The 15,125-nt window shown below is 33.2% G+C and overlaps 1 protein-coding gene across 1 annotated transcript in view; it reads right to left on the bottom strand.

Annotated features, from left to right (window-relative positions):
* Window positions 1–632: 632 nt before the first annotated feature.
* LOC125669970 (tubulin-specific chaperone D-like) overlaps window positions 633–15,125 on the bottom strand; it is a 69,513-nt gene continuing 55,020 nt past the window's right edge. Inside the window, exons 33-36 of the mRNA XM_048904853.2 lie at window positions 11,271–11,358; window positions 8,337–8,446; window positions 7,921–8,008; window positions 633–905 (exon numbers count right to left, since the gene is read on the bottom strand). Coding sequence (XP_048760810.2) covers window positions 888–905; window positions 7,921–8,008; window positions 8,337–8,446; window positions 11,271–11,358 — 304 coding nt within the window. The 3' untranslated portion in view covers window positions 633–887. The remainder of the gene's footprint in view (window positions 906–7,920; window positions 8,009–8,336; window positions 8,447–11,270; window positions 11,359–15,125) is intronic.

Genomic DNA, 15,125 nt, shown 5'->3' with positions numbered 1-15,125 from the left:
ATCAACCTTAAGAAATTCTATTTTGAAAACAATAAAAGACGAGGAAAACTACAACTCTAATATTGCACCCTAAGTACTGAGATTCGCTGGACTTGGTATTGATAACAAGAGAATTGAAACTGGTAGTCATTTTATGATACTAGTTCACCACTAATGTTTTCTTGCAAGTTTCTCATCCTTGACGAAACACATTATAATAATATATCAATACTGATATAACAATAAAGAAACCCATGATTCGTGAATCTTGTATAACCAGCTCCATTCATTCTGTGTTCTTGTTGTTCAATAAATCCCAATCTGGTTTGCGATGTCGTGATGGCAAGTAAAAGAAGAAGTATTAAAACTACATTAAACAGTGTAAAAGTTTTAAGACTATTTTCGCGATGGCGTGACTGCCGGTTGTCGTCAGTCGGAGTGTCGAATCTGTCAATCCCAACACTCAATCTGTTGGTGAGAGAATTACATGTAATGCGTATTTTGGGGCCCCGTTCTGACCGTACAGGGACTTCAACTAAAAAACTTTAATCCATTTCACCATCTCCAAACGCTGATACTCCGACATTAATAACGAAATTAACAACACACACTGGGATTCCTATTCTACGATACAAGAAGCTAATGTCATCGGCCTCAATTCTATTTTTTACTTCGTAAATACAGAAAATCCAACATTTAGTGATATACAATGCCAGCATTAATCTTAATTACGCAATTTAAGCGACAGACAGAAACAGTAAAACGAATAAGAGTCGTTAGCGTTCATTAGCGAAGGATGACGAAGGCGTTGGGTATCCGTAGTCCTCGTCAGGCCGATTTCACATCTAGTCTCCTACGTCCGGGAAGATCAAATATCTCGATCAGATATCTCGGAATTTGTCTGATGTTCATTTTTGAGTCCCCACCTGAAAATTACACAGAAAATTACACCAAGCCAGATTAATTCTTTATCGATTGGTTACCTGTAATGCAGAATTAGTATATCTAAAATGATTTCACAATTGTTCTACATAGTGTACATTGAAAGAAATGGAGTGGATTTCGGTGTAAGTATACCCGAAAAGCCAGCAAGAATCCTAGATTTATCATCATCTGGCACGTAAATTCCTAATAGACGCGTTTAAGACAATTCACTAAATTCGGAATACAACTATTCACCAATATGCAAAATAAATTTGACAGCACGCACCACTGAACCTTAGCTGTCACGGTGTGACAGATGGAATAGTAGATTTTTCTTTGGTTCCTACAAATAAGAATTCTTCTGTCGCAAAGTGGTTCCTTGAATATTTCCGTGCAAAGCAATTAAGGATAGATATCGCACCTGAGAAAAATGTTAATAATGGAAAGTGGTGGATATGGACAAAAATATTTTGAAATTGAAAATTTCTCTTGATTATATAGTGAAAAAAAAAAGTAGTAGAAAATAACTGAAGGAAAGAAAACTAAAGCTTAAACGGGCAGCATATATATATATATATATATATATATATATATATATATATATATTTTTACATATGTATATATATAATATATCCAACGATGACTAAGTACACATGATCCACATTTAATTAATTACACTTAGCGCTTTCGCCGTGTAGTTCGGCTCTTCAGAGTGTAACAAGTTTTACAAAAAGAGTGTATATATAAAAAGAGTATATATATATATATATATATATATATATGTAAATTACTGACATTTTTTGCATTTATGATTCAAAAGGAAGACAATGTGTAATTAATTCTAAAAAAGACATATTACTTGACATTTCTGTATACAAGTGTTAACTATTTATCTTATTATATTTTTTTCCCGTCAACTGCTCGGTGGGGTACCTGTATAAAATATATAAGAAATCGAAATGAAACCCAACAAAATTTACCGCAGCGAAACTTTAGAACAAAACTAAATAAATCAAAACGATAAGGAAAAATGGAATCATGTGAAACGAATAAACAAAAAAACAAAGCCTTTAATCATCTGAACAAACCACACTACTGTCAGCCTCAACCTTTTTAGCATTCTCTCGCGAGGGCATCACTGAGATGCCCTTTCGTTGTAGTCCATTAGAAGGTGACGTATGTCAATCTAAACTTTACATATGCAGTGTTTAATTCCTTAACTACAAATCACAGACGAAAGCTCAGATACAATGATCTACAATTAAATATGCATACTGAAGTTTTACATAACTCTTTCTCTCTCCCTCTAATATATTTTGACTCAACACCTTTATCGATCTTCAATCAATCACAAGTTTCTGGTTAATAATTCATAATACGTTTACAATAACATTTCCATTCGCCATTGGTAGAGGGACTCTTTAAATCTATTTCTTACAATATAGCTGCAAATTCATTTATTTTGGTTCACTAAAATCTAAACTAGACCCACTAAAAATATCGCAGCTCATGGGGGCTGTGATAAATTTTATTAACTTTGGAAAAAATACAGAATGGACCATTTCCCTTTAAAAAGCTGTTTCCGGAAGCTTTCGGACCAACAACCGGAGATATGGTCTAACACCATAAAAAGTTCATGAATTCGGTTTTAATTGCATAGTTACAATTTACATGTATACCGTTTCGTTCTAATTTTGTTTCATTTTGATTTACTTCGGTAAATTTCGTTACGTTTCGATTGGACTCATATGGAATCGATTTCGTTTCGCAGTTTGCAGGTACCCCTACTTGGTGTCGTGTTTTTCAGGGAACCACTACGCCAAGGAATCTCACGGAAGATGCTTCAGAAACTTTGTGCATCAAAAGCATGCAGCTTAGCACACAAGAAAAAACTCAAGTGGGAACATTTGTGTGCAGTTGTTACGACAAACTATGCTAATGCAAGCACACGTCACGTGGCCAGTGACGCCACGAGAACCCTCAGTAACGCGAAATCTTATACGATAAGAAATTACAGATATATTCAAATGCTTTAGATGTGTTTTAATTACCTTCCGCATTACATCCGTTATCGCTGAACATTTAAAGTTTCTTTTGAGTGGAAACTCGCAGATCTAAATTAATGGGACGGTAAAGTGCCGTGTTTCTCACATAGCCTTATTGCCATTAAAATATTCGTTGAAGCTTATATATATAAAGAGTGAAGCAGTTTTCGACAGATTTACATAGTGCATGTCTGTTTGTTCTATAAAATAAACAGAAATAGAAATAAACGCCAGATATAAAATTCATATAAATATTCTCCATATATAATTTACAGCCAATATTTACTACTGGTACTGGGTGCATCTTATCGTCTGCGATATATGTGTACAATCTTTCACGCAATACCAAATTTTATCCTTCAACTAGACGTGGCAATTTGTTTTAAAAATGTCAACGACAGACAAACTACGTCAACCGGGATTAGAACATATGAATACCATTGTCGTCTGTTTAAGTGTGTCTCGGAAACATTTTTTTTTAAATAATGTAGATTTTCCTACTTGAAATTTACTTCGAGAAACGTAATTGTATCCTTTGATTTTCAAATTAGATCTTAAACCAACTCCTCAAAAAATATAAGATTCCGATTGCTTTATGAATTAAATATTGCCCCCCGTGTTGCAAAGATGTGGTTAAATATGAAAACAACAATACTGTCAAGGTTTTACTTTTTATTAATCGTAGGAATACGTGTACATTCAGCCTACCGTTAAAACGGCGACAGGTGCGCACTACAAGAACGGGGAGTCGTTGTTGACATTAAGTTGTTTGCAAGAAAATCTGCATATAGCAATACCTTTTCAATAAACAGCTTAACACTGCACAACTTATGAAGTGTGTTTCTTTCATCAATGAAGAGTAAATTTTGTGTGCCTGTGAATGGCCTCATTTAAGCAGTTATAATGTGTTTTCACAAGCCGGTTTTTAGCTGCTAAGTTTCCAGCTGAATGCCATCTCATTCTCGGGTCCCCCAGTGCAATCCTGCCCCCCGCGTCTAATACAAGTCTTCTCGACTCCTCAGATTTTAATATCACCTGTTTGTTTTTCTTTTTTCTTCGTTTCTCACAGCCATTCCTCATTATAAAACTGCCTTGTTTCTGCAGAAAACTATTTAATGCATAATTATTTTGCAGAACCAGAACATGGAATGGCAGACGACTTTGATTAATCTAAATTTCATGCAAAATTCGGTAATGCGGATGACTGATCGGGGCTAGCAGTAGGCAGTCTATATGCACTATGGTGTAAATTCTGATTTGAAAACAAAAACCGTGTACCTTTTCTTAAACTGACTTGTTAAACAATGGTTAACAGCCTTACTATTTTACCTTCTCAGCCAAACCTAAGAGGCCCCTGTTATCATTAAAACATTACAAACTATGGTGTGTATTCTTTGAAAACAGATGTTACTACTTGACGACAGATACAATGGTAGGTCCGCTCATCTGTAATAAATGTGCAAACACTTTTTCTTCAAAATTCCACTCTTCCTAAATTTTCTGCCCGGATTTTAAGGAATTCTAAACTCTATACAAATTCTGTATCGTTTTTTTTTCATTGTGACCACTTCTGCTAAAAAGGAACATTAATTTGTTAAATCATTTAAAATACTAATTTTAGTATATATAGTCTTTATCTTATTATATTAAGACTGAAAAATAAAATGATAGTAATCACACAACCCTACTTATTTCAAAATGTTACGTCTATTAAAATAGTAGTCTGATGTCAGTGAGATTTTGTAAAAATGTAGTCAACTATATGGTTCGGAATTTGATCTCATATACAGACTTAATGTCCATATTTTAGCATGATATTTAAAGGAGCAAAGTGGAAGTGTGGTTTCTAGTTTGTATTCTTTTCTGTAATTGTTTTAATTCCTTTATAGCAAATTTGGCAACACTCTGCTGTTAGTAGATAAAACAAGAGGCCCATGGGCCACATCGCTCACCTTGGCCCTTATCTGAAAACTTTCCATATATATTTGCATGTAAAACCTTAGTCCCTATTGTGGCCCCAACCTACCCCTGGAGGCCATGATTTTTACAAACTTGAATCTGCACTATGTCAGAAAGCTTTCATGCAAATGTCAATGTCTTTGGCCCAATGGTTGTTGGGAAAAAGATTTTTAATGATTTTCTCTATATATTTCTATTCAAAATTTTGATCCCCTATTGTGGCCCCAATCTATCCCTGGAGGCCATGATCTGAACAAACTTGAATCTGCACTATGTCAGGAATCTCAGCTCTTCTGGCGCAGTGGTTCTTGAGAAGAAGATTTTTAAAGATTTTCCCTATATATTTGTATGTAAAACTTTGATCCCCTATTGTGGCCCCATCCTACCCCCAAGGGCCATGATTTGGACAAACTTGAATCTACACTATGTCAGGAAGCTTTCATGTAAATTTCAGCTCTTCTGGCCCATTGCTTCTTGAGAAGAAGATTTTTAAAGATTTTCCCTAAATATTTCTATGTAAAACTTTGATCCCCTTTGTCATTATCTCCCCTTTGAAGGGGGCATGGCCCTTCATTTCAACAAACTTGAAAGCCCTTCACCCAAGGATGCTATTGGCCAAGTTTGGTTGAAATTGACCCAGTGGTTCTGGAGAAGAAGATGAAATTGTGAAAAGTTTACAACAACGCCAACAACGACAAAGGACAAATTTTGATCAGAAAAGCTCTCTTGAGCCTTTGACTCAGGTGAGCTAAACAGGTAAATTAATCTCGAATCATTTTTAAATGATACCTCACTAAAAGTTTTTCTCCAGTGTCCATAAGACTGTACAATTCTATATACCGAACTTGCGTTCCATGAACAAAATGTTCACTGCTGCTAAAAATAGATTGTCTTTCAAATTATTTCAGAACGTTAATCCTTCAGTAGCTGCAGAACTATTCCTCTTGGGAAAAGAGGTTATATAACTCCATGTACCTGATCAAGTTACAGGGCTCACGGCGGGTGTGACCAGTCGATAGGGAATGATTACTCCTCCTAGGCACATGATCCCACCTCTGGTATATCCAGGGGTCCCTGTTTGTTCAGCTTTCTATTTGGTATTGTTTAAAGGAGTTATGAGATTGATCACTGTTCGTTATCTTCACCTTCCATACCCGAGAGCTATAGCCTATAGGTCCAACCCCATAAAAACCAAGGATTTACAGTGCAACTTTTTTCTGTGTAAGATCCAGGTATTATAGCTCTGTAGCTTTAGTATAACATTTTCAAAACATATTTTCCCACTATACTTGTGTCCAGACATATCTTCATATACCTATAAAAGCCTATTCAAGCTGAAAACTCACAGCTTCAATAAAGTGCCCCTCTCTATGAAGCCATGTTAGATAACTGTCAATTCAAACCCTGTACATTTTCATATTTCCATTGCTTCTGTTTTCGGTCTTTATGTTATCTTAAAAACAATTAATATAAAATAAAGAAAAAATAACTCCTCTAGATGTGAAAAGGTTCTTGAGTTTTGAAGTAAAATTCAAGTGTCATTTTGAGAGCCATATAAATTCAATACAAATTCAAACCATACAAAAATATTTTTTAAAATCAATCTGGAATTTTAATATCCGAAATATTTAACAGAAAAATATTTGTGTTAAAAGAGTTAACATAGACAGAGCTATTTGTAATTATAGAGTGACATGATTGAAACACACGAATGTGGAAACCAATGAGTTCAAATTGACAGACATCCTAACATGGCTATGTAAACATAACGGCAGAATAACTCTAGCTGCTATAAGTTATACATAGCTAGAACAGCATATACATGTAATTACACTACAACATATACTCTCTGATACACCTTATATATAAAAATTTTCTTTAAATGTTGATCGATCTCTCTATCTCCAGGGGGAAGGGGGTTAGAAAAATTGTGTGCAAAATCCAATTATAAATTAGAATTTTTAACCAAGATAATACTATACTAATTCATTATGAAATCAGAAAATAAAGTTTTGGTTGGATTAGAGCTAGATAATAAATTTTAATTCTCCAAACAGGCCAATTCAGATTGTCTGTTGGCCGTGTTGGGGAACTTCTGCTGCCATATCCTGATATCAAACACAATCTCGCTTCTTGATTTACAGATCTGTTGAAAGACTAATACAGAGACTTTTTCCTGGAATGTACTTTTGTTGTTTGATTTATCTTTGATCTTGAACTTTTAAATAACAAAAGAAAAATTTCAGCTCAGCATGCAATATTGAGCAAATGTTAGTCATGCAATTCAAAGAAGTGGGTACAGTTTCTAAAGTCATATGGCCCAAAATATCGATGATTTCACTTGGAGCTCAAACCCTGGCATTCAAATAATGAATAGATTAGCAAACCCAAAATCAGCTCAGTTTGATCAGCAAAATGATTTGTGTCATATGACGAGAGCTAGAAGTTGGCATAAAATTGTAAAAATGCCATTTTCAATGAAAATATCCACAAATTCATGTGGTTTTCCTTTCAGAAAACATACAGCACATGCGTCGAGCAAATTCATATTCAAGTATGTTTTTTATATTAAAATAATACATAATATATATCACTTTCATTTTGCTCAACAAATGCGCACATCTTTTCCTGAGCAATAATCTGTATGACATTTGACAGTTTTCAGGCTTATTTTGAAAAAAAGGTGGGAAATGTCTTATTCATGATGTCATAATGCTATCCAATTAGGAATATCATTCTGATTTTGTTGACATAGTATACCTGGCACATATTTTACTTTCTTAAAACGCTGATTAAGGTTAATTCCAGAAACAGTTTATGGAGAGACAATTTTTGGGCCTTTTTATGTATACAATCGTACCTTGTTCTTTAGGCATATATATATCTCTATAAGATTAGAGACATTGCACAAAACAACAAACAAAGAGTTCTTGCAAGAGGAGAAAGGCACAACTGAAATCTTATTGAATTGAACATTCATGAAATCATTCATAATCTAACATAAAACTCTTACCTTTTTCAGCAATGGGCGAGGAATTTTCATTAAGTCACACAAATTGTTTCTGATTTGTCGAATTTTATCTATTTCAACTTCTTCATCCCTATCAAATAAAAATATGTACCATCAGATTGCTTATGAAGAGTTTGAGGGCATGTATACACCATAGCAATCAACAAAACCCACAATAATAAATCCAAAATAATAGAAATAATGAGAAAGTAGGCTTGATTCACCTGAAGATGTTTAGCTTGATAAATCCAAAGTTAATAAAGTAAAAAAAAAATTCCAACTGTGTAAAGTTAAGAAATTTGATATTCAAGGAACATCAAAAACTCCTTGTAAAATCTTTGTGTGATTGCATTCTTGAAACAAATATTTATTGGGGTGAGAGGTTGTCATCTGCCTCATTAGCTGCCCATGACACTCACCATGTGAATTCACTGAGGATGGTGGTGATCTCATCTAAACTCTCCTCAGGGACGATTTCATCATACGTCACCAGGGCCTCGTACAACTTATTAGCAGTGGCCTTCCGCACCTGCATAACCGAAGAAAACCAGTTACATCATCAAAAAGAATGAGTTACTTCATCATAGAGAACCAGCTACACCATCAAAGTTACATCATCAAAGAGGAACAGTTGCATCATCAAAGAGAACCAGTTACTTCATCATAGAGAACCAGGTACATCATCAAAGTTACATCATCAAAGAGAACCAGTTACATCATCAAAGAGAACCAGCTATTATCATCAAAGAGAACCAAAAGATACTTTGCAAGATTTTCTTAAGACTTTCATATTGGGGGGTAAACAACCTGATTGAATATTCTCAGTTTTTTGTTCATTAGAGGTAGATTACAACTCTCTGACCTACATAATGTATATCATAAAAGAGAATGGTATTACAATTGTCTGCCTTCATAAAAAGTGGGATTATAACTGTCTAACCTAAAAAAAAAAAAAAAAAAGTATTGGATTTTAACTGTCTAATCTATTTTTAAAAAATTGGGATTGTAAGTGTCTGACCTTTAAAAAAAAGAGTGGGATTACAACTGTCAGACCTTAGTACAACTCTATCACTACATTGTATGAATGATGATTCTCCCTTCTCTTTTTCTCCAGATTGTTTTTTTAGTTGGTATGCATCATCAATTGATTTCTGTAAATATCAATGAACAAAAAAATAATTGCAGCTTTCCTTTTCCATCCATTTCAAATAAATAAGCTTCATTAATCTTTCATACAATTGGATTCACAGCTTCTAGAAAAAGTGAGATGGTACAGCCCTGTTAATCCGAACACTTTGGTTTATAGCAAAATCATCCGGATAAATGAAATGTCCAGATAACTGAAACAAAAGTTATATCTTCATTTAAGTAATCAAATTATGCTTACTTTGTTGATGTGCAATAAGAAATAAACATTAACAATTTGATTTCTTGAATATTAACATTTACATGCATTTCAAAGCACTAAAATTGAAATGGAAATGTAATTGTAGATATTTAATTGTACAAAGTATTAGGCAATCTAATTTTTAGAACTTGTGTCCAATCCTACTATGTTTTGTCAATAAAATTTGTAATTTATAAAAATTAAAAAAAAATTCATATGTACAAATCTATACACCACATGTACTAAAAGCAAACAAGCAAGACTGCATGTAATTTAAAAATAAATAATTATATTTCATATTCTATAATTATCTGAGCCAGTACGTATCTGGGGGACAAAACCACCCAAGCTTGTTATTACAAATAACTCCCGCTTTGATCTGGCCATTTTCACTTATTATTTTGATCCATTGATAACTGAACAGAACTCCAAGCAACATCACTATTACAGGTGCTTGCACAAATATGAATTACCATGGATACTTATTAAAAACAGTTATTTTCTCGCTTGTAACCAGAGTTTATAAGTACAATGCGTGACATGTTATATATAAAAATATCTTATCAACCTTCCTAACTCCCCAACACCTCCACGACAAAACTTACTACTATACATATATATATTTCTTCAATCAACAGATAAAAAACAGAATAAGCATTTTCACAACTATTCTACAATAGCCCTCCTTTATACACTCTTGATCTGAACAAGCCAATATTAACTCACGATTGAGTATATCTGATATGTGTAGCAGTTCAATAAAATATATTCGTACAGCATGATGTTCAATCTACCAATAACTTGTAGATCAAGATGATTGAATAATATGTTGCAAACTTGACAATTTACACTACAAGCATTGAAAATACCATGTGCAAAAATTGGCAGTACAATGTCTCAATCAGGATGTGCTGTTTAACCTGTGATGAAAGGTAAAGTAACCACCTAATTAGGGAGGTGTTGATAGGACACAGGTATATCATTTCAATCAGACAGCATTGCATGGCTTGCGTTTTTTTACGCTAAAATTGATGAAGTCTGACATTCTAAATAATTACCGGCCAGATGTCAATGCTCTTTGACTTTTCATAGTTATACCTGACTGCTGGATCCTGAATGTGAATTTCTGGATTAAGCAATACAAGATGACGTGTAAAATTCTGTTCCCACTGAGGGTGAAATTTCCAGATTAATGACATCTGGATTATCACGGCCCCACAGTAATTCTAAATCTGATGAACAACCTTTGTAGTGTGGATTTTCTTTGTCATGTAAAATTTACAGACTATGGAAAACTAAGGCAAATCTTTTTCTTCTTGTCTTGTTTTAATATAACAAGGTGTTATAACGAGTGTAACTGATATCAACATCTAAAATATATGTAAAACCTACCCTCATATTTGTAGTTGATATGTTAGAATAAGTTGAACATCAACTACTTCATTTTTGACATATTGTAATCTACCAAGGGATACATTGACAAACCTGAGTGGCAGATATCACTTAAGATACATCACATATCTATGGACAGTTATATTGAACAATTATATTGAATGGCAGATATCACTAATGATATAACAGTTTACAATGTGATATTTTTGGCAGATATTGCAGGAAATATCACAACCTATCTTGGGGTATCTTTGACACCTCAGTCAGAACACTACATTTAAGGAGGTATGCTACACCAGAGAAATTTGATGTGGATGAAGAGTGGAGGATATGTACAACAATATTTTGAAATTGAAAACTTTCAAATTCACTTTATTTAGTAAAAAAAAATGCAGTTTTAGAAGAAAGTAATCTGAAAAATTCAAATCCCCTGCTGGACTCAAACCTGTGATCTACAGTTCAGCAGTCGACATGCTAACTTACTGAGCTACTCAGCTATGCATTTCAATTGAAAAGAATGATCAGATGTCAGATATCTAGATTGACAGATATCAATTGAGATATTACAACTTACCCTGGGATATCTGTGACACAGTTGTATGGTTAACTGCTGAAGTGACTTTTTCCTGGGCTCGCCTTCGAACTGGAGCAGATCACAGTAACTGCAATAGAAACCACACCTACTGAATGTCATTGGAATACCGGTTATGATGGTGTCATTATAATTCATACTCTGAAGGCAGAAAACCGGTTATAATGGCGTCTCTATAATATCATACTCTGAAGGCAGAAAACCGATCACAATGGCGTCTCTATAATCTTATACTCTAAAGGCAGAAAACCGATTATAATGGCGTCTCTATAATCTTATACTCTGAAGGCAGAAAACCGGTTATAATGGCATCTGTATAATCTTATACTCTGAAGGCAGAAAACCGGTTATAATGGTGTCTTTATAATCTTATACTCTGAAGGCAGAAAACCGGTTATAATGGCATCTCTATAATCTTATACTCTGAAGGCAGAAAACCGGTTATAATGGCATCTCTATAATCTTATACTCTGAAGGCAGAAAACCGGTTATAATGGTGTCTTTATAATCTTATACTCTAGCTGAAGGCAGAAAACCGATTACAATACATGGTGTCTTTATAACCTTGCAGTAAACATAGAGCCCTGCATGGACAAGAATTGACTGTCAGGGCTTATAATGTCTAAATGAATCGACCACCATACACGAATAAATCGACCATCATGCAATTAATATTGTCTATAAAAATATCTGGTGAGTGCCCTGTGTAATAACAGTGAATTAATTTTCCTCACATGTCATGTCATTGATCAACTGTTTTCGTTTACTTGTGATTAAAAACTTAGTATGAAAAATATTTATGCAAATTATTGGCAGAGGCATATGATTACCATTTTTAACAATTATTGTAAACATCAGATTTTGGTGACTCTTGAAGTGTACAAAAAATGCTTTCTCTTGAATATGCTAGCAACATAAACGTACCTGAGATGTGGACATAATGACTGCATAGGTCACATTCATATAGTTTATGTAAATATTTTTACTGCATTGTAGTAAACAATTTAAAGATAAAACTACTAAATTCCATGTTTCTGTCCTGCCTGGCAATATTTATAGACTTGTGACAAGTTTATGGATCGAAACAGTTCAATATGGTGGCCACCACATTTGAATAGATATACCTCAATTACTATAATAGAATCGGTTGTATTTCAAAACAAACTGTGTTCCAAAATTTGTAATTATTCATGACCAAAATTTAATGCATTCAAGATTTGCATAAACCCCGAGTTATCACTCTTTGCAAGAGTTATCTTTTCATTGAAGCAGGACTAATATTTCAATTTCTTGCAAACATTCAAATTTGATCACTTAAATTAGCGTTCAGTGATCGAGATGGTTAGGGACTGCAGTCTAATTTACAGGACTTACAACACCATGGATACTATATGTAGGGAGTTTTGATCCCATTGATGCAAATATATTACACATCTATTGCTGAACCCTATCCAGTTGAAATTTTTTGTGTCAATTCAAATTTTGAAAGGGTTTGACAGGGACTATATTTTTTGTGGCGGAAGGATTCACAAATCAAAAAGTTCTAATTCTGCATGATATTACAGTTTCTGTTTCATCCAATGTATCGTCTATTTTTATACCCCTATACGTGTATTTCAGTTTTATAATTTAAGATACAGGTAGATGAGACTTGGAACTAGTTCAAATGTTGTAATTTATTAACTTGGTTGATATATTTTTTCAAACAGTACACCGATTCTTAAAAAAGTTTTAATTAATTTATTCGAAATTTTGTATAAAAATTCAGTATTTTCGCCAATAATTCAAAAATTTGATCTCCAACCCCCACTTTTTTAAGTTGCATTTTAAATTGGAAGACCAGACCTTGAAAATTATGTAAAATTTTAGAAATTGACATTACTCCTAATATGTCCTTTTAAACTCTCAATTTTGATAGCATGAAGTTTTTCATATCTCAAATGCAAAAAGGTCATTATTTATTTCCTTTACTAGTATTAATTTCTTTTTTCATCTGTAGTGTTACAGGACATGATTATGTATCTATTTTATGTAATGATTGATTTGTGTTGCTTATGTTGTGTTGACACTTACCAGAAAAATCAAGTTTAATTGAATAAATTTTAAGTGCAAAAAGGTCATGTTTAGAACACTTTAGCTCAATAACAAGTGTTGCGACCCCAGTTTTTCTTTTTAATTTCCTAATTCTCCTTCAATGTAGAAATCAAAAATACACTTCCCAAAATATTGACATTACTCCAAATGTGAGGTGCAAACCTCTTTAAGAAGGTTTCAAAGTAACTAAAATACAATATATATATATTCATACATGAGTCCCATGGGTCGCATTGCTCACCTTGGCCCATATTTAAAGATTTTCCCTACATATTTGACAGAATTCATAATTAAAGGAAAAGTACAGCTACACCTGTAGCTCTTCTGACGACCATTGATGCCTATTGATAACAATATATCCACATTGTCAATATGTTTCTTTCTTCACTGATGCATGACACTTGGAATGTAAATAAGATAATAATTAAGGGACAAGTTGAAAAGTTCAATGTCTGACAAAAAACTGAATTCACATATTTTCATCAAGACAAGACCCCCCCCCCCCCCCCCCCCCCAAAGAAAAACAAAATTTGATAAATGCATGTTGATCGTAAATGTTTTTTCTAATAAAAGGATTTGGTAATCTTTTAAAGTTAGTGTCTGTACCTGACTGCTTAATCCAAGTTTTTATAGCATGAATAATACTTGCATATTCCAAGAAGTTAATTTTTACATTTGGATAAGTAGCAATAAAAGTTTCATAGCTAAAAAAAGTACCGTCCTCCTCAATAATATCATTAATGTGTCTGATATTATTGTCGAATAAATGTTTATTAAAATACATTTTCTTGCTAATATGGATCATAGGGTTGTAAAACAAAGGTGAATCTGCAGTAACATTAGACTCAGTACAACTGTTTTGTAATTCGATCCAGGCCTTGAATACATCTACCCAAAATTTATTTTTTAATGTCTTTAAAAGTAGATGTACTGAAGTGTAAAAAGTCAAAGTTTTTTTATGAATTTTTAAACAAAACTCTTCAGTGACTGCAGGTACAATAAAATGGAGTCAGCTTTTGGATATTGATAACAGAGAATGGAAAATTTTCAATATACTACCTTTTAAAATAACTAAAAACTGTAAACTCCAATGGTTTCAATACAGAATAAATAACAGGATTTTAGCAACAAATTCGTTTCTATTCAAAATTAAAAAAGTAAATTGTAAAATGTGTACGTTTTGTCACAGAGAGGAAGAGACAATAGAACATATACTGTGGGAATGTGATTGTGTTCAAGCATTCCTAGATGAGTTTCAACTTTACATAGAGGATAAAACAAACTTTCATATAGTTTTTACCAAAAAATATTTTATTTTAGGTACTCCTGGTAAAAAGTTTTGTATGAAAAATACTCTTATCCTTTGGTTGAAATACTATATTTATACAGCAAGATGTACTGAGAAATCATTGAACATTCGTTTTGCAATATCCTACTTAAAACTCTTTTATGAAACACAAAAATTCCTATTTTACAAAAATGGTGATAGCAAAAAATTTGATACCCAGTGGAACAGATGGTGCCTGATCTTTACTTAACTCTCTCTCTCTTTCTCTTCCTCTCTCTGTGTGTGTGTGTCACATATAAAAAACTTGTCTGTATTCCTACATGATCCTTGGTATGCATATATTGAACATATATTATGATATATACAGATTGTTTACAAAAAAAAAAAAATGCATGTTGATCAAATTACCCATATAATCAGGTTGAAGAACAAATCACACTCTATATATATTCTAT

This window comes from Ostrea edulis, chromosome 4 (genome assembly GCF_947568905.1).
Source record: "Ostrea edulis chromosome 4, xbOstEdul1.1, whole genome shotgun sequence".
Lineage (NCBI taxonomy): Eukaryota > Metazoa > Mollusca > Bivalvia > Ostreida > Ostreidae > Ostrea > Ostrea edulis.
This window is presented reverse-complemented; position numbering and strand designations above follow the sequence as displayed.